Source organism: Pelobates fuscus, chromosome 1, assembly GCF_036172605.1.
Source record: "Pelobates fuscus isolate aPelFus1 chromosome 1, aPelFus1.pri, whole genome shotgun sequence".
In the NCBI taxonomy this organism is placed as follows: Eukaryota; Metazoa; Chordata; class Amphibia; order Anura; family Pelobatidae; genus Pelobates; species Pelobates fuscus.
The window spans coordinates 428929970-428949889 of NC_086317.1; the positions used below are offsets into that span (position 1 = coordinate 428929970).

The following is a 19920-nucleotide window of genomic DNA, read 5'->3' on the forward strand; positions in this document are numbered from 1 at the left end:
GGGGGGCAAATATCCTTGCACCGGCCCTGCACACACTGCATTCATACACACACTGCACTCATACACACACACACTGCATTCATACACACACACACACACTGCACTCATACACACACTGCACTCATACACACGCTGCACTCATACACACGCTGCACTCATACACACACACGCTGCACTCATACACACACACGCTGCACTCATACACACACACGCTGCACTCATACACACACACACGCTGCACTCATACACACACACGCTGCACTCATACACACACACGCTGCACTCATACACACACACGCTGCACTCATACACACACGCTGCACTCATACACACACGCTGCACTCATACACACACACGCTGCACTCATACGCACACACTGCATTCATTATACACACACTGTAAATAAATATTCAATTAATATATTTTTTTTAGGATCTAATTTTATTTAGAAATTTACCAGTAGCTGCTGCATTTCCCACCCTAGTCTTATACTCGAGTCAATAAGTTTTCCCAGTTTTTTGGGGAAAAATTAGGGGCCTCGGCTTATATTCGGGTCGACTTATACTCGAGTATATACGGTATATATCAACCTGTATATGTTTGTTATAAAAAATGTGCACGACCATCTCATACCACGACATTATATACTCTGTACATTAATGCATTGCTTGTCAACACTGTTGGGGTGCTGCAAGCATATTGTTTTCTTCTTTGCACAATCAAAATAAAGAATTAAAAAAACAAAAAAAAAAAACCTCTGGACACGTGGTAATCCCTTTGTCCTAGACGGGTAGGGTGCCTTGAGGACTGGATTGGAAACCACTGCTTTAGAATGACATCATGGAAGTTGTATTTTTAGAACATCTGGGGATCTACCTATTGGCCACCCCTGGTAAAGATTAAAGGACCACTCTAGGCACCCAGACCACTTCAGCTTAATGAAGTGGTCTCGGTGCCAGGTCCTTCTAGGGTTAACCCATTTTTTCATAAACATAGCAGTTTCAGAGAAACTGCTATGTTTGTGAATGGGTTAAGCCTTCCCCTATTTCCTCTAGTAGCTGTCTCACTGACAGCCGCTAGAGGCGCTTGCGTGATTCTCACTGTGAAAATCACAGTGAGAGCACGCAAGCGTCCATAGGAAAGCATTATGAATGCTTTCCTATGTGACCGGCTGAATGCGCGCGCAGCTCTTGCCGCGCGTGCGCATTCAGCCGACGGGGAGGAGAAGAGGAGGATCGGAGGAGGAGAGCTCTCCGCCCACCGCTGGAAAAAGGTAAGTTTTTACCCCTTTCCCCTTTCCAGAGCCGGGCGGGAGGGGGTCCCTGAGGGTGGGGGCACCCTCAGGGCACTCTAGTGCCAGGAAAACGAGTGTTTTCCTGGCACTAGAGTGGTCCTTTAACTGTATTAATGTGATCAACTTTAAATATATGTTATATTGGCCGAGGGACATCGGCGCTGGATTCAGGTAAGTCACTGAAGGGGTTTTAACCCCTTCAGCAACATGGAATGGCAGTGGGAGGGAGGGGGGGGGGGGGGGGCACTGCAGGATTTGTTTTCCTGGCACTGGAGAGTCCCTTTAATATACACATACCAGGTGAGTGCTGAGTGTAAACATATTTTGTTTTAGAAGATGCACAACTGTGTGCCATTTTACAGTGAGCTTAAACTAGTGCTAATGCACAGTTTGTATAGTTTCATCGTCAGAAAAACTTGGTAGAGGTTAACATTGATAAGGAGAGGTTATATTTCATCTATGTGTGTTCCTTGTAAGTTAGTTAATGTTCTATTTTTGTTATTCCACAGTGGCCCACAGACATTGATGAGTGGCTCAAACACCATGTTGGGCTGTAGTTCTGGTGCCATAAGTCCAGCAGGGATAAATCTGAGTGGCATTTTACCGTCAGGAGGTCTGGTTCCGGCTGCTATGCAGTCTAACTCTCAGGCAGGTTAGTATATTGGGAATATAAATGTGACTCAATCCCTGCACCCACGACATCCAGATTACCTATCCACAATCTCCTATTCCAGTCACTTTTAGGACATTGCATAAAGTTGCCTCAAAGTTACCTTTCTGCTATTGTTTCCTCTTATCGCCCTCTTTCAGAATCTGTTCTTCTTTTCTTCATTTCTGATCTATTTCTCTTTAAAAAATAAGATGAAGTAGAGACTACTTTGTCTTATGTATTTTTCCTACACTTGACAATTGTAACAACAGGGTGGAGCTAAAGGCAAGCAAAAAACACAAGGCAAATTAGTCCCTACTTTGTCTTATGTTTTAAAGAGAAATAGATCAGAAAATGAAGAACAGGTTCTGAAAGAGAAGAGGAATCCATACAAGAAAGGTAAGATTGTGATGACAAAGCCACTTTAAAGGGAAATTCCAGTGCCAGGAAAACAATCCGCTTTCCTGGCACTGCAGGTACCCTCTCCCTCCCACCTCCCATCCCAGGTAGCTGAAGGGGTGAAAACCCCTTCAGGTCACTTACCTGAGACCCCGCCGATGTCCCTCGGCGGTGGTTTCGGGTCAGCGTCGCTCCTCCCAGTAATTGCGTCAGCCGGTGGGCGAGACTGATCCCGTCCGCCGGCTGAGAAAACCTAATGCGCATGCGCGGCAATGCGCATTGCCGCGCACGCGCATTAGGTCTCCCCATAGGAAAGCATTAAAAAAGATTTTCAATGCTTTCCTATGGGGAATTTAGCGACGCTGGAGGTCCTCACACAGCGTGAGGACGTCCAGCGACGCTCTAGCAAAGAAAATCTTTGCTATCAACGCGGAAGTGCTCTCTAGTGGCTGTCTAGCAGACAGCCACTAGAGGTGGAGTTAATTCTGCAATGTAATTAGTGCAGTTTATAAAAAGTAGTGGGAGTTGGCACCCAGACCACTCCAATGAGCAGAAGTGGTCTGGGTGCTTGGAGTGTCCCTTTAAGTTTAGCTTCTGCCGCAACAAAATTTAATTTTTAACTTGATGAAGATGATGAAGCATTAATAAGACTAAAGATTAAATGTAAATGTTACAATATCCTAAAAATAAATCACAGTTTAAGATAGTATGTTAGATTTAAAATGACGCTACTATAACACTTAATTGCAATATTGTGTTGCATACTTAATTTAATTTTTTTGTTTAATATGTTTCTTCTTTAACTTTGATTTGCTTTCTTTCTGCTCAAAATTACATCTTGATCAGATTTTGAGGCTGAACATTTGAAGAGCATTTATAGAGAGGTTAATACATCTCTTTCATGCATTTATAGTGTTTTACAATAATTCATTATGTATTTAGTGTTCGGATGATGTGATGGACTTTACTATTGAAGCTAATCCTCATACTAGGACTCTGTAGCTATTAGTTAACATCCAGATTTTTTTACACTAATTTTGGTGTTTATATTTTGTATTTTCTGTTTTAGGAAATAGATCTAGACGTAATTTCCCTTGAATGTTTTTCTAAGAATTATTCTTGGAAACTTGTTTCAATTGAGTAATTTCTTGAATTTTAAAACAGGATTCTCTTCAACAGGTGGTCCATTTGGGTTAAAAAACACATCAGGTCTAAGGCCTTTGAATCTGCTGCAGGTAATTATTATTCAACGAGAAATTTCAAGCACTTTTGATAGTGTGAAATATTTTAAACAAAGATATATTTTGGCTGTTTCAACCCTAGATTATAAAAGGAAGGATAAATGACTAGTGGCTAAGTGAATACAATGTATTTTTTTCCCCTCAAGGCTGTTGTAAACGTTTAGCTGGTAGACAAGCTATTAGCATGTAGGTTTCTTTCAATGCTTCTGCAGTGAGTGATGCCAAGTTGCACATGAATTTAGACTAAGATATACCTATAAGATCTGAGTATAAACTCTCATAGAGAGTTAACTCTCTCCAAGCACCATAAATGTAGTAGTTATGGTGCCAGAAGTGCCATGGCACCCTCTAGTGTAAGTAGGCAAACCGTAGTCAAAGAACAATTTAGCAATCTACATGTTGTTCACTATCTTCTCTTCAGATGGAAGCCTCTGGACTGAGCTAACCCCTGTAATTCAGTTAGTTGGCTCTGCAATGCAGGACTTAGCTCATGGACGCAGTCAATGGCAGACTCCGTTCTTAAACACAATGTAGTGGTTAAGGTGCTTGGAGCATTTTTTCTCATTGAGTTTATGTAAAACAAGACACTAAGTATATTCCCAGTTTTCTTTCACAATGATGCAGATGTTGTCCAGTCAGGGAAAACTCACCAGTTCAAACGAGTTTACAATCTAAGAATCACATTTGTATGTGAATCCATGTCCTTTTAATGTTAATACATGCTATACTGCCATGTATTCAAAATAAATCAATGTCTTGAGGTATCTTGGACAGTAAAACTTTTACACTTTAAACAATATAGGTAAAAAACATTTCTGTGCATAGATTGCTGCTCAAGGACATAAACAAACACAAATAAATTGTCATTTTTTTCCTGCAGTCCATTATAGAAGTACAGAAAGGGAATCAGTCAGTAATTAAAGGTGTACTCGGGGCACTGTAACTGTTTTATCTCAGTGAAGTGACTAACAATATTTGGAGTCCTGTGGTGCTGGACCTCCAATGTGTGTTACACCGTTTTTAATGGCTTAAAGTTAAATGAGAGTCCCCAGAAGCCCATCTCCTCTCTGCTGCCGTGGCAAACAAGGAAATATTAGTTTAAGCAGGAAGGGGCAGTGGTGACTGTCTAAAAACGAGATGAAATGGTTATAGTGTCTACAGTGTCTCTTTAAGTGTTCGAGAGTGTTATTTGTGTGTTGTCTCTATTCAAGGCAGACAGTAACACAGAGTTTTAAAAGCTGCTTCCTCAAAGAGTAAAAAAACAATGTATGTACTGTATATATTTGTGTGTGGTGAGAAAGAGAGAGTATGTATGTGGGAAAGAATGGCTGCCTTCATGCACTTTCAAACAAGGATTTGACTTTTAAAGAGTTTTTTTCCCCCCATCAAAGAGGAGCATTTGGTAGTTATAGAAGATAATACATTTGTTTCAATGAAATGTCCATGCAGTCTTATCCCACACTCAAACACTTTGGAAGTTTATGAAGTCAATGTCTGTTTTAATTCAGCTTCCTGGTGCTTCACTCATATTCAACCCCATGCAGCAACAACAGCCCCAAATGTCTCAGTTTTCACCTCAACAGTCTCAGCAGGCAGCGATCTCTAGTCCTCAACAACCAGGTGATCAGATGGGCCTGATGCCATCGGTAAGATATTCACAAAGAAACTCTTATATGTTCATGCACTTTTATTTTTAATCAATTAGATTAAAGGGATACTATGGTCACCTAAACAACCTTAACTTAGCTGAAGCAGTTTTGGTGCATACATCATGCCTCTGAAGTTTCACTGCTCAATTATTTGCCATTTAGGAGCTAAAGGAGCTAAATCACTTTTATTTCTGTTAATGCAGCCCTAGCTACACCTACCCTGGCTGACTGCCACAGCCTGCATGAAAACAAAATTGTTTCATTTTCAATAAGATGTTAACTTTTGTTTTTTATCTCCTGCTCTGTAAATTGAACTTTAATTACATAAATAAGGGTTCCTGCAGGGTCTAGCAAGCCATTAACAGAGCAATAGATAATAAATTATAAATTAAACAGAATTTGCAATAAAAGAAGTATAAACGTTAGATGACTCTTTACAGGAAGTGTTTAGGAAGGCTGTATAAGTCGCATGTAGATAGGTGTGGCTAAGCTGCATAAACAAAGTGATTTCTCCTAAATGGAAGGGAATTGAGCAGTGAGACTGCAGGGGCATGATATATACACCAAAATTGCTTAATTGAGCTAAAGTTGTTTTGGTGACTAGTTCTCTTTAATTTAACATATACATATTTCTACTTTTCAACTTTTCTAAATAGCTTTGTTACTGCAGATAAGGATCACAGTAAAGTTTTGACCAATATTGCATTGCACACAACCCAAAAATGCGTTTGGGATCTGAGTTTACAGAATATAAATTAAGAATTGTAACAAGCTCTAAATTAAAAGCAGACACCCATCTTAGTGTTTCCCTGGGTTTGTTTCAAAGACATGGCATTGAAATATATTTTAGAAAACTTGAATGCTCATCAACTGTGGCATGTGCTAATATAAGCAATGACTAAAGGGTGTGTATCCACAAACGAATAATCTTTATTTTTTCTAAAATATATTATTAGATCAAACTTTGTTTAATTGCAAACACACGAACATTCTGTAATCCTTTTCCAACGATATATAGATATATTTTTTTATTTAGTATTTTTTTTATTTTCTTCTTTAATTTTACAAAACCGTATCTACTGCTGTATTTTCTTTCTTTTAAGATATTTTGTGCTGTTGACACAGAACATATTTAGTCTTATTCAAACTACTTTTGGCAAAAGTGTCTAAAGTGTGGAATTAAAAAAAATAATAAAAAAAAAGCACTTTTGTTGTTTTTGAAATTATCAGTCTTTTCAAGTTTGTTCCAGTTTTGTTTGCAACTATTACGGTAGCAGTGGCCTACTTTTTTTTTTTTTTTTTTATAAATTATAAGCATGCAGTTTAAATAATTATGCCAAAAATGAAAGATACATCTTCTACCAAGACCTCATATTGACTCAGATCTCTGCTTCCTCCATTGATGACAACGGAGAGCATACCCTCTAAACCCCTGACCAAAGTGGGCAAAGTTGCAAATAGCTTCATTCATGAAAATGTAAAAATACTGCAGTAGCTTCATTCATAGGTTTGTACAAGTTACTTAGTACTATATGATGTGTACACTGACATAATGAAGACGGTCGTCACAGAAGTGGGGGGGAAGGTTGGGCATAAATTGAGATGCGCCTACATCTTTTGCAATACAGAATATACTGCAGACAATGCACACCAGACACAATCAGAATCTAAATGTGGATAGCATAGAATTAAAGAACTACCAAGGCAATAACAGAAAAGAGGGTGCAGCTTCCACCTTTCTTCTGACAGGATATATATCCTAATGGATCTGTTAGGTCTTATTTAATTGGAGAATAATTTCCCAAACGGAGGATCACCATGGCAAATACTGTCAGTTTCAACAATGTTATTGTCATTGAAAACAAATCTATTAATCCTGTTTGCTTCTTCAAACGATGAGGACTTGAATAGCAAAATAAACATTGTAGAGTTAGTAAAAAAAATTATTTTAGGATCCCTAGTCTGCCAATAAAATCAGAAGATTTATTCTTGATTTTTTTTTCTTGCACAGAGAAGAAGTAGGTCTATACCCAGTGTTTTATTAACTGAGAAATGTTCTACAAGGAGAGATGTATGCCTTGCACTGTATGTTCTGGAGAGCAGCGGTGGGCTAAGGCTTATGCCAAAAAAGAAAGGTGGAAATGGCACTTTCACCTAGCAAGATGTCTTTGCCATAAATAGTTTGGAACCCACATAAAGATATCTTTCAGTTCCAAGAACAGATCAGAGTAGTCAGGACTTGTCAGACAAAGAGCTGTGCAAAATGTAAAGGTAAAAACACATTTTAGGGTCATATAGCATTTTTTTTCAAGTTGCCTAATATGCGCAGTGCCAAATGTTGCCTACTCCTGCTTTACTGCATTATATAGGAGTAAAACCTTTTTTATTACAGTTCTGTTTGTGGATAAGAATTACAAGTGATCTGTTTGTTGTTGTTTTTTTCCTTCCTATCAGGGAATGGATCAGGGTCCTAATAGTCAAGATCACACTTTATCAGCCCAGCAAGCAGCTGTTATTAACTTAACAGGAGTTGGAGGTTTTATGCCTTCTCAAGCAGCCGGTATGTATCTGCAACCCAAGTGTTTGTTCCAGACCATGCAATATCCCCTTTCCTTCTACCTCGTAATCTCACATGATCCTTGCCTTCATACTGTGGCTAAGTCATGCAGCGAAAGTGAATCTTTCAAGACAGCAGTGGTTTATATATAGATAGATATATAAACGAAGGGAGTATGTCACCCACAGCCTGCCTTAATGTACGCTATCATTTCTTTTTTTTCTTGAGCATGCGATCATCTCCAAACGTATAAAGCATCAAGCTCACGAGCGTTAGAGCTTGTTTCCCCTCATATTGGTCAGTGATTTTATTTCTGATTCGCTTGTAGGACAGCCATGTTTCCCTGCACATCAGTCTCAGGTACATGCAGGAGGGCAGTATGTTAAAATGTCTTCCTATACTATATATGCATACACGTGTTATGCTTCCTTTAAACAAGGCAACACTACCTTCAGCAGACTGCAAGACCCATCACTGACTGACTATTTGCCCTCACCTATACCAATGCGTAATTTAAAAATTGAGTGTACCGCTTCCATTGACTAGGCTGATTTTCATTGTTTATTCTATTTTTGTATTTATGTGATGTAAATATATTCAGATCTTTGTCCAAGAACGCACAGTGCTTCAAACTCGATCCCCTAAGCTCTCATTTGCAAAATATTTTTTCTGACCTTTACATCTATATTTAATAGTCACACATGCACACCAACACTATTTACTTTCACAAAAGATTTGAACTGAACTGCAACTTTTCAGGGTCCAAGTGCATCTGATATTGGATGTGCAGCGATGAACAAGCCCTTGTTCTCTTTAGATCCTTCATTCAAAAACCTTTTTCTTTCTTGACCTCCACTCTCCCCTTCTCCTCTCCTTAGTGTTACCTCAGCTGGGCTCTGCTATGAACAGACCTGGGCCAACCCTTCCACAGCAGCTCTCTCCTGCCTTACAGCAGCAGCAACATGCCTTACAGCAGCAACAGATACAAGTAATCCAGCAACTTCCCTAAAAATCGCTCAGGCTGGCTCAAAATGATAATACATTCTGCTTTATAAAGCAAGACGTTTGGATAGGACAATACTTTCTAAGTAGGCACAGCAAAGTAAATTTAATTATCATTCAGCATTTCCGTGATCGTAAAATTTGCTAGTAGTCTGGAAGATGCGACCGTAAAGAACATTTGTGATTTACAGTGCATGTGCTGGTCAACTTGGCATATTGTATACAAAATGTAGGCACAGCATGTAATTGGCGTAGTCCCAATTCCTACAAGAGGAGTAACGAAACTGTAGACCATATCCTGCTTTTTCCAACTACACCCTCTATTTATTTACCCAGGTTACTAGTCCATGATTGGGCCATATGATTCATAAACTATCTAGCAAGTTCACGTGCGGTTTGTGGAAGTCAGATTTTTTGCATGAATTAGAAAGGATGAAATGCTAGGATCCTTACTGAAGTTGCTGATTTACTGTAGCTATATGGGCAGAAACCTGTTTTGGAATTTGACATGTTTTAGTGCCACTGATGCTGCATGACTGCCCATTCATTTATCCTCCTACCCGACTCATGGTTCTATATAGTGTCCATAAACCCCTGCTTTGCATGGAACTCTTGTAATCCAGGTGTACCCAAAAGATAGTCATCTGACTGTTTTCGAAATACGAGGCTTTGCTAGCCTGTTGGCCGGAAAAGCATTATGGGCTGTGTAGTTTGACAGCAGTCAAAGGGCTAACACATGTCTGCCCTTCCTGTAACCAATATGACCGGTACTAAAAGTTATCCTTTTTGTCTTTCCTTAACCTTACTTTGGCAGTTGCGATTCTTGCGACATCAAATGCAGCAAATGGCTATGGCAACAGCCCAAGCGGCACCTCTGCACCACCAGGTTCATTCAGACAGTCCAAGAAATAAAAGAAGGGGATCCACATCCTGGGAACCAAAACCCTGATTGTTGTATACCACATCACTGCTTAATTTAGCGACAGAATGCGACAACCAACAATGGCCTTCTAGTTTTATATCTATATATTTTTTAAAATGGTAACATTACAATACTGCGAAACGCAAAGTAAACACTGAAGAGAGAGGCATCAAGAGGAGGAAAACAACGGACAGAGAAACAAGGTGTATTAGAAAGATCATGAAAACGGCTATTTTTAAAACTTTTTTTAAATGTAATTTCCCGATGCAGAATAAGCTGTGTGGGCAAAAAAAAGACACTGAATCAGGATAGCAAACTGAAATTCAATAATTGTATGTTTTGTTTTTTTATTTTATTTAGTACAAAAATGTGCAGCCATAGTAACAAATACAAATTTTTACATGTTCATTTTAAAACGACTTTTCTGATTTTACACTCTCCAAAACCTCATTCAGCAAATTTTGAACTTCTTTGTGTCGTGTGACTGCTCGACTAATGCACTCTTGGAGTTTCTCTGGGGACAGGGCACTTCCACCTTAAGAGATATCAAGTAGTTTACAATATGTTTCACAAATCAATATACAATGTGGTTTGTTTGTTTTTTTTAATTCCATTTACAAAGAATGTAAGATGAGATATGTGTATACTATCATTTAGATTTTAGGCACACTCTAATCTAGAGGAAACAAATGTTAAGATGTGTGCCATCCAAACTTATTTTCTTATCAATCATGCCAGACAGATTTTGTTAGCAAATTATATGGGGCTATTTATTCAAGCAGGAACTAGGGAGAACTGTGAGTGATGGCAGAACTGAAAAACATGGAATTTGTAGAATTTACCTCGTTTGGCCTAAAATTATTGCTCTCATTTCTACACAGATACTTGTTTAGTGAATAACTTGATGAAAGAGAAAGTAATTGTATGCAGTGTAACTGAATCTTATTTTTCAAGACACTTCACTTTTTAGTTATGACTTGATACGTATTTTTATCAAGCAGTGAACAGGTGCTCACATGAACAAACTGCTATAAATTCTTGCCTTTCGTGAGATGTTAAGAAATATTAGCTGCAGGTTTGGTTTTTATTGTTATGCTTCGCACAAAAGTATTTGTTTCAAATTAACTGGACTGTGTATGATCTCAAATCACTTCAAAAGGGACACTAGTCACCAGAACAACTACTAAATGTAGCTAAACAGCTTTTTAGATCTATAGTATCAGGAGAACATATTTGTATTTCTGATACTATAGTGTTCCTTTAATGTTGGATGATTTGGGGGCACAGATGCTGCCCCTGCAGCCTTGCAAATTAAAACAGTGCTATTTCTTAGAAACGGCACTGTCTACATTTTGCTATTCCAAATTCAAATGTCACATGCAAATGACGGACATTTCAAAAATGTGCTGTGAGCTGTTCCAGACATTATGCACACCATGTGCTTCTGACTACAGTGGATCTAAACTGCCCACCCCTGTAAAGCAGGGAGATGCAATAAAGAGGTATTCAATGTATGAATTACAAAAATTGCACACAGAGGCTATAGTACATGTAACCTATTTTCAAAAATAAAAACAGCAGTTTTCCTTTAACCCCTTAAGGACCAAACGTCTGGAATAAAAGGGAATCATGACATGTCACACATGTCATGTGTCCTTAAGGGGTTAAACATTAGACGTTTGACTTTTAAAAAGTGAGTACCATTCACGGTACAGTGCTATTTTTCTTCCACAACATAAATAATATTCAGACCGACAACCATCAAGGTTAACTTGAAGATGCTTCTTTATCTAGTAGTCCCCAAATGATGCCAGTGTATGTTTAACTCACGAGACCTTCTATGGTCAATCTCTTTGTAACTTGGTGTAGTGAAAGCATACATGAGAATACCAGAAGCTGAAAACATGCCAGAATTCTTTTTTTTTTTTTTTTCTAGATGCTCATTTAAAACTGATGCTTCAATATGTGTTCTGGACAAATACCTCTCTGCATCTTTGCAAAAAAATAACTGAGAAAATGTATACTCATTTTGGTTCATACTTAGTTTAAGGGTAGGTGTGTTGTTCATAATTTATGATTTTTATCTCTCCTTAGAAAAATTGAACAAAAAGCACTTTAGTTGATATACCCTCACTTAATACATGCATTTTCCTGTTTTTAATACATGTACACATTGGGGGTTTATCTTAAGAGCTTGCTAAAACTGCAGTTCTTCTGAAATGCATCATAAGTGAGTCCTCCCTTTTTTCCCTGGAAGACATGTTCAGTCTCTTCACTGGGAAAGCTGATTAAGCTATCCCAACGTGCACAGCTTTCAGAGATAGCACTGGGGGGAAACGCAGGGGGCACTTCCGATATTCAAGGGGATATTTAATGTTAATCCACTATTTTATAAAGTGCTTTTTCAGTGGGATACTCCTCACCCATAAACAACGTCAGCAAGCTGAGTGCTTTATGAATATAGAGTGGTCTCTTAAGCATTACAGTAGCCCACGAAGCAACAGAGCATGGTTACACAACTGTCGACGTACACTAGTTATGACAAGGCAAAATGGAAACATGTTAGTCTTCCAAACAACACTGCTAATCTCATGGCATTCTGCGGAAACTAGAAAAGATCAACAGCTGATCATAAGAAAAAAAGGTCTGAGAAAAGAATACGTTACGGGCATTTTGTCTAAAAGCTAAACCAGTTCTGTTAAGTAAAAAGAAAAAAAAAATGGAAGGCAAACTGATCTGGAGTCACAGATCTCATTTGCACTGCTCTACAGATTTCCATCTTTTAAACTGACCACGGGATTGTGGACAGTGTTTGATATACCATGTTACAGTCACAGACAACAATCTATTTGTTTTAAACACTCCGTTCCTAAACTACTTGTCCCTGGCCTATTTTTTCAGCCATGTTTATAGACAAAAGAACTTTTGTGACCTAGAGTAATAAACATTACCTGGTTTACGAATAGAACATATTCGTTCGTCTTCATCAGTTACAATGGTCATCAGCCCAGTGGCTAAGCCCTCCTCCTCTCCTGTGGGATCCACAAGAAGGAATGTGCTAAAAATACACATTTGAAAATATAGGTTAATTTCAGAATAATGCCAAAATAAGCAAATTCCAAAACTGCAACCTTTTTCATTATCGCCCCCAGACAGCAGAGCAATTTGACTTTTAAAACATTCATTTGATTTTATTTGCCCAATATACTTGCTTCTCTAATCAACTTGCAACTAAAATGTCATAATTAAAAAAAAAAAAAATTTAATTGCACATTGCGTAACATTTCTGCATGAACATGTCGGAAAATATATCACCATTAAAATTAGCAATAATCAGTAATCAATTCCTACAAGCTGAGGTTAAAACTACAATTTTAAGGGAGAGTACCCATAAAAATTAACATGATCCCTATTTAAAAAACAAAAAACAGCTTTTACAGCAATAAATTCTGTAAATTGAACAAACATTTCACAAGATTTTAGCTATTTATTTTTCCAGGTGTGTAAATCAGTCATTGGAATTCCGACACAAACCTGTAAAATCACTTTAAAGATTAGGTTTTTATTCTTTTGAGAGACATTTAGAAGTTTTACGTCTGGAGACAGTAATACACACAGTAAGATACATATACAAAAATCCATACACAGAGATGTACACATAGATAAAGGCATAATAGAGACATAACATCTGTACTGAATGCAACCTTCATGGTAAGAAGGAAAAAAATAAAAGGTTTGCTATCACATTCCAATTTAAATTGTAGTTTATAAAAAATGCAGCATTCGCTTTTAGTATGGCTTTTCAGATGCCTTTCTGATGGACTCCTATTTGTGTCCTTACTTGAGTGACATTATTCCTCACCGCAGCAATTTCAGCAGTTTAGTTTTTTCATGTTCAATTTTTGGTATAAAAAAAAAAAAAAAAAATCTAATTCGTAATGAGAAAGGAAAAAAAAAAAGGGTGCAAACATTTACATCTTACCTCCACTGTTAGAATAGCAGGGGTGCAGCTTTTTACATGTTTTGTTTAATGTATAAATGTGCATTTTGGTAATCAACAGGAAAAATGTCTTGGTGGTGGGGGATGTAAAAAAAAATCAGACAGGAAAAATTAAGTAATTGGTGTATCAATTTTTCCAGTGGATTACAGAAAATGTGGGGAAAAGACAAACGTATAAAGGGTGGAATAACTCTTTTCTAGCTATGGAAAAAGTGTCCGCTACCATGGAAATAGCTGTTCGTATGATAGTACCGTATGATTTGTACATCTCAAGAAAACCATCATATTTTAGGACCAGTGTCCAATATACATTGGAAAATTTAGTATGAACTTCCTTTTTCATCCTACTTTGTAGTTTGCGGGTGTTTTATAGGTAGCATTCTGGATTGCAGTGATCAACCCTTTTCAATTACTATGTTTATGGGGTATCGTTTTGTAAGTTTGTCGATATGGAAAGAAAACATCTAAGTTTAAAAAAACCAAAATAAATAACCCTCCTAATAGGGCAATGTTATCCTTTGAAGGTAAGAAACATGATTTTATTAAACAAGGACTTTCCAATACCTGCATTGTGACTGGTCAGGTATATGTTCATGATCAAGAAATGGAAAGTTAGTAGAGATGAAATACAAATATCATACTCTCTTTTTGGGTTTTTCCTAAACTCCAGGTAATGGACAGATGTCAGAGAGTGTGGTTTTGGAGTCAGTCGATAGGAGATTTCATATTCTAGCTGGAGATATCACAGAATCCTTCATATTGACACAGTTTAAATGTCTCAATGGAAATGAGGGGAACTGATCAAGGACTAATAGTTGATAATAATGAAGTATATTTGGAATAATCAGTCCATCAGTCACTGTATGTCCACGGAACCACCAGGGAGCATGACCACAATCAAAGCTGCCACTGGACCACAAGGTAGTTACCTACACAAATCACACACAGCCTGCCACATACAGCCATCATAAATATACACAACCTCACATCCAACACACTACTCGTTTCGTTTTCCTTTGGTTGATAAATAGAAATGACACGTGATTGAGCATTTTAATATTCACTTTATAAAATTAAAATAAATTGTGTGGCTGCCAAGGAATGTGCACGCATTGGACTCTGGGACTGAGCACTTTTTAAGTCCAAAGACTGCCCTGCAAACATGATGATTAGTATGCACATTAAAGAAGGTCTCATTAAAAGATTAGTTTCCACCTTGACAGATTTTATGATAATTCGAATATAAACAAAAAGTTTTGAGTAAGCATTTTTTTCCCGTTCATGTGTCATACTCACCCATCAAAAACAGCAAATGATGTAGAAATAGGATGTTTCAGGATTTTCAAAGGGTTAGTTGTTTCAAAATCAACTTCTGCTAAACCAGTATCTTCGTTTATTTTAACAGATGCCAGTCGCACTGTAAAAAGAGACCAACAACGTCTCAGAGAATATCCAAAGCAGAAAATGGATTATTTTGACCAAACTTAACTAATTAAAATGTTCCCTCTGGTTCTCCACATAAAAAGCACAAGCTGTGACTTTCTACACCAGACATCCAGGTGTAGAAATAGGACTAGTCTGAAAGCAATATTGTTTCAGAACATTTAACAGATTCTAAAAGCAACAAGTAGCAGATTTCCTTGTATAACATTTTAAATGTGTTCAAAAGATAAAACTAAAAAAAAAAAAAAAAGCTTGTCTGACTTTTGAAAGACCATAGGAAGGATGTGCATGACTGGTTTCCCAGCCGTAGTGACTGATATAATAATATAATCTGTACTTCCTGGTTTTTGGAATAGTTGGACAAATAAACATTATAATTCCTTATCTAAATGCATTGTGCATTTCATGCATATCTAAACTACGCTGCAGTTTATAGTGAATTGTTGGAAGCCATTGATCCTGCACATCACTGAATTACTGCAAATCGTTCTTCATTTCAACTAGAAATCAGTTCATGAGCACAAGGTATCATGGAATTCCAAGATGATGGTATCTACGAAAAAAGGGGTTGTAACAATGTGCTAGGGTAAAAGATCAGAGAAGGAGAGAGGATTACTATATCTATATTCAACTATAAACTACTAGTACACACACACAAACTTTTAAGGTGAAATGGCGCTAAGCAATATGCACATAAAATCCTAGTGCGTCTAAAAACCAAACCCGTGTTTTAGTCACCTAAAAACACTTGCATATGAAATTTTAGACAAAAGAAAAGGGGTTTCTGCGCACACTTTGGATGTTTGGATATTTGATGTACTCTGCAAAATAAACAGCTTACATAGGGCAATATATAAAATCCCAATATTTCTTAGAGCAAATAAATAGAAGCACTCACACTTTAGAGAGCCATATCAGTCGGCTCTCTACTTTAAAGGCACATCAGATGATCTTTGTAAAGTGATTTGTGCAGGTAGGTCCCACCAGAAACGGACAGCAAATTTCGTCTGCAAGAAAGGGCAGAAGTCTTGAGCAGCTGCCTGCAGGAACTCTGGAACCAAAGGGAAAATGGAAAACCATTTTTCCATTTTCCCTTTGGTTCCAGAGTTCCTGCAGGCAGCTGCTCAAGACTTCTGCCCTTTCTTGCAGACGAAATTTGCTGTCCGTTTCTGGTGGGACCTACCTGCACAAATCACTTTACAAAGATCATCTGATGTGCCTTTAAAGTAGAGAGCCGACTGATATGGCTCTCTAAAGTGTGAGTGCTTCTATTTATTTGCTCTAAGAAATATTGGGATTTTATATATTGCCCTATGTAAGCTGTTTATTTTGCAGAGTACATCAAATATCCAAACATCCAAAGTGTGCGCAGAAACCCCTTTTCTTTTGTATAAACTACTAGTGCACTAGACTTTTGCATAAGAAAAGCTAGCGAACCTTTTAATTGTCAAGTACCGACTGATCATTCTAACTTACACTGGAGATATTGGTTTTAGTATTATGCCACAGTGTATGCAGTTGGCTAGATACTGGCAGGACTTACCATTTTTTAAAGCTGCAACCAATGCACAGACACAAGCGTCGAGAAGATTGCCGTCATAATCTAGACATATGAGGTCACAGTAGAGAACCCATACCAGCTATGGAAACAAAGAAAGCAAATGTGGTCACTGATGCAGCAAAGGTCTTTTTAGGTAAAGTGATTTCATTCACTCGCTACGCTCAATCACACATGTCCCCAAATGACTCATTCACTATGCAATAGGGGGAAAATAAGCACGTAAAACTGCTGGATCCAGTTTTGGAGGATCATCTGGAAGTAAGAGAATGCAATTTTCATTTAAGGACATAGAGTCCCACCAATGTAATATTAAACAAATTAATGTTATTGTTCAAACCACCACAAAGAACAACATATTTTCGTTTTTTGTTATGTCCTATGGCCACATTTAAAAAAAGACCAGTGAAGCACATTTTAGTTGTCTTTGGGATTAAACATGATCACAAAGAAAAATGGATTCTAGTCCACATTAAGGGGCTCCCAAATAATTCCCTGCATTAAGCATTCAATCTATGTGGGACGCAACCAGGGCATGCAAGACATTTAACCCCTTAAGGACCAAACTTCTGGAATAAAAGGGAATCATGACGTGTCACACACGTCATGTGTCCTTAAGGGGTTAAACACTATGGGCAGCATAATAACGTCACTGCTATTCAATAACTATGGTGCCAGGAAGTCCATGGAGCTTGCAAACCTTTAAAATTTTAAACAAGTGGTTTAACCCCAAAGTCCAGTATCCATTTATACAATTCTTAATTCGCATTGTGAATGGGGAGCCTACTGATTGGCTTAGAAAGTCAGCCGACACTCTCAGACAATCAGTGGCACCCGTCTGAGGCTTCCTCTTTCAAGAAATTAAGCAGTGGGACGACAGGGTGTCAAGCAATTGGGTGCTAGACACTGGACTTCATGAACAGTTTAACTCCTAAAGGCAAGTCATTGCCAGGGACCTTCTGGCACGATAACTTCACTCCAATCAAGTGGTTATGGTGCTCGGCGCGTTCCTTTAGAATAACATTCCAAAACACCTAAAGCACTCTAGCTTGCTGAAATGTTTTATGTGTCCTCTTTTTTCAGTTTACAAAAATTGCAGATTTCAATAGAAATTGCCACTTTTCTAAATAAACCTGTTTACACCCCCAGGTTGTCAATTAGACAACAGGTCCTATTACTTCCCGGTAGTTAAGCTCAGAAGAGCTAAACTCATGAGGCAGGCAATGGCGCTTGCAAAGACCTTTTATTGAGCTGCATCAGGAAGTCTGTAATTGGACAGCCGCAGGAATTCTGGGCTCCAAAAGGAGGTGTGGGAGGGGGGACTTGCAAAGGCTTCAGATGAGAGCTACAGCTTTTCCAAGCCGTTTTTAGATATATCCCTAGTAAAAAAAAAAAAATGCATCAACAAATCCATGTGCGTTTTCAATGGGGGTATATCTATTAAATTGTTACATAAATAAACTTTCATTTTTTTTCCAATGAACTGTTCCTTTAAAACAGCGTAGGAGAACACATCATAAAAAGTGGAGAAGTCAAATATATATATTTTTTGTACCCGTACCTTGCCACTAGTAATGCATAAGTCTTCTTTTAGGATCATCTGTGAACTGGACAGAAACATATTGTATGTTATGGAATTTGAATAGTTTTTTTCTGACTGCAATAAACAAATACATACAATCTCTCACTATTTATATAGACAAACTGAGGGGAAAAAAAAGCAGAAAAAGACAGCACTCACCTCAACTTGCATCCACAATATATGTATAAAAGTATCTTACTTGTCAATAACATCTGCAACGAACTGACTAGCCATTTGGGCTTCATCTCCTGGGGGACCAGGGCGGAAACGTGAAGAACACAAGGGTGTGAGGTCTACATTGGGAACTGAAAATACACATGCAGCTGTGTTGGCACTGTGATCATTAACAACCAAAAGCAGTTTTATCTTGTTTCAAATTAAAATAAATATCTCTACATTTCCTTTAAATCTCTGAATACTGTAGGGCACGCAAAACAGGATTTTTGACAGGCTGACCAGCTGTACTAAATTATGTTCCCAAGGATGCCCAACCAGGTGATTATACTTCATGGGAAACACAAACTACAACATTTGGGGCAATTGAATTAAACCAGGATGACCAAACTCCCAGCCTTGGCAGAGAATCACGGTAGTTCTAGAACAGCTGGAATCATGATGGTTCTAGTTCTAGAACAGCTGAAATTCAACATTTTGTCATCTCATGGTTTAAGCCAACAAGCTTTTGTTATACATCCTGGTGGGCAATTCACTCACATTGTTTTGTGAACCGTTTTGTTTTTGCACATACTGCTCTAAACAAGTGATCATTATTTGCCATGATCATTAGTTTACATGAAGTCAGATTTGAAAAAAAATAAAATTAAAATAAAAAAAGGATCACAAACTAAACCAGGGATAGGCTAGCTTTGGCATTCCAGATGTGATGAACATTTTCACCCCTGAGCTTTATGGCTGTAACATGTAAGCACATTATAAGACATGCAGATCACATCTGGAGTGCTGAAGGTCATCTACCCCTGAACTAAATTATTCTACGCCACAAAACTAGAATATATCGATTTCTACGTGCAAACAAAACACGGCGTATAACAAATAGGAACATCGGCTTTCGTTTAATACGATTTCCAAATGAGTTCTCTACAAAAAAATTCTACAGACCTTAATGATGTAGGTAAATTATTTGGAACGTTTTCTCTAATGGTATTTGATCATTTAGAAAGCTTATTAAGTAGAGGCCATTATTAGGACAGGGTTAATTTCAAAATGACAAATCCCTATCCAGTACTAACGGAAAGTAAATCAGGCGCAATTCGAAAAGTAGTTTTTTATTAGGAGAAAAAAATATTCTATTCCATCCACCCCCTTTGTAGTCTCCATGATCAGAACAGAAAGAAATCATCATTCACTGGGAACAGAATAGAACGTTCTGATCATTCTGAACAAAAGATCGCAAAGCTATTCTCCAGACTTGTGTCTAAATAGGGCATTGGAGCAGGGGAGTCATTGTTTTAAATTGGGAAAATGGGTTAACCCAATAAGTACCCACACACGTGGCCTTGATCTAAGGAAAGTAGGTCAATTTTATAAAGTATTTGGTATCAGTGCTTGCACTCCCTATATCTGGATAACAAACATGCCAGCATCCAGCCGTGCCATTTGCTTG

The 19920-nt window shown here is 37.9% G+C and overlaps 2 protein-coding genes across 5 annotated transcripts in view; one reads left to right on the forward strand and one right to left on the reverse strand.

Moving 5' to 3' along the window:
• The window catches only part of SUPT20H (SPT20 homolog, SAGA complex component), a 64187-nt gene extending 53889 nt beyond the window's left edge, over window positions 1-10298 (forward strand). Inside the window, exons 20-25 of one of the 4 annotated variants that reach the window (XM_063429122.1) lie at window positions 1804-1946; window positions 3507-3577; window positions 5092-5229; window positions 7687-7792; window positions 8668-8777; window positions 9606-10298. In XM_063429122.1, coding sequence (XP_063285192.1) covers window positions 1804-1946; window positions 3507-3577; window positions 5092-5229; window positions 7687-7792; window positions 8668-8777; window positions 9606-9740 — 703 coding nt within the window. In that variant the 3' untranslated portion in view covers window positions 9741-10298. The remainder of the gene's footprint in view (window positions 1-1803; window positions 1947-3506; window positions 3578-5091; window positions 5230-7686; window positions 7793-8667; window positions 8778-9605) is intronic. The other 3 variants (XM_063429129.1, XM_063429135.1, XM_063429144.1) reach the window with 3 other exon arrangements.
• The window catches only part of EXOSC8 (exosome component 8), a 30386-nt gene continuing 20495 nt past the window's right edge, over window positions 10030-19920 (reverse strand). The window contains exons 6-11 of the mRNA XM_063429210.1: window positions 18496-18601; window positions 18276-18321; window positions 16700-16796; window positions 15010-15130; window positions 12665-12771; window positions 10030-10248 (exon numbers count right to left, since the gene is read on the reverse strand). Of these exons, the coding sequence (XP_063285280.1) occupies window positions 10124-10248; window positions 12665-12771; window positions 15010-15130; window positions 16700-16796; window positions 18276-18321; window positions 18496-18601 (602 nt within the window). The 3' untranslated portion in view covers window positions 10030-10123. The remainder of the gene's footprint in view (window positions 10249-12664; window positions 12772-15009; window positions 15131-16699; window positions 16797-18275; window positions 18322-18495; window positions 18602-19920) is intronic.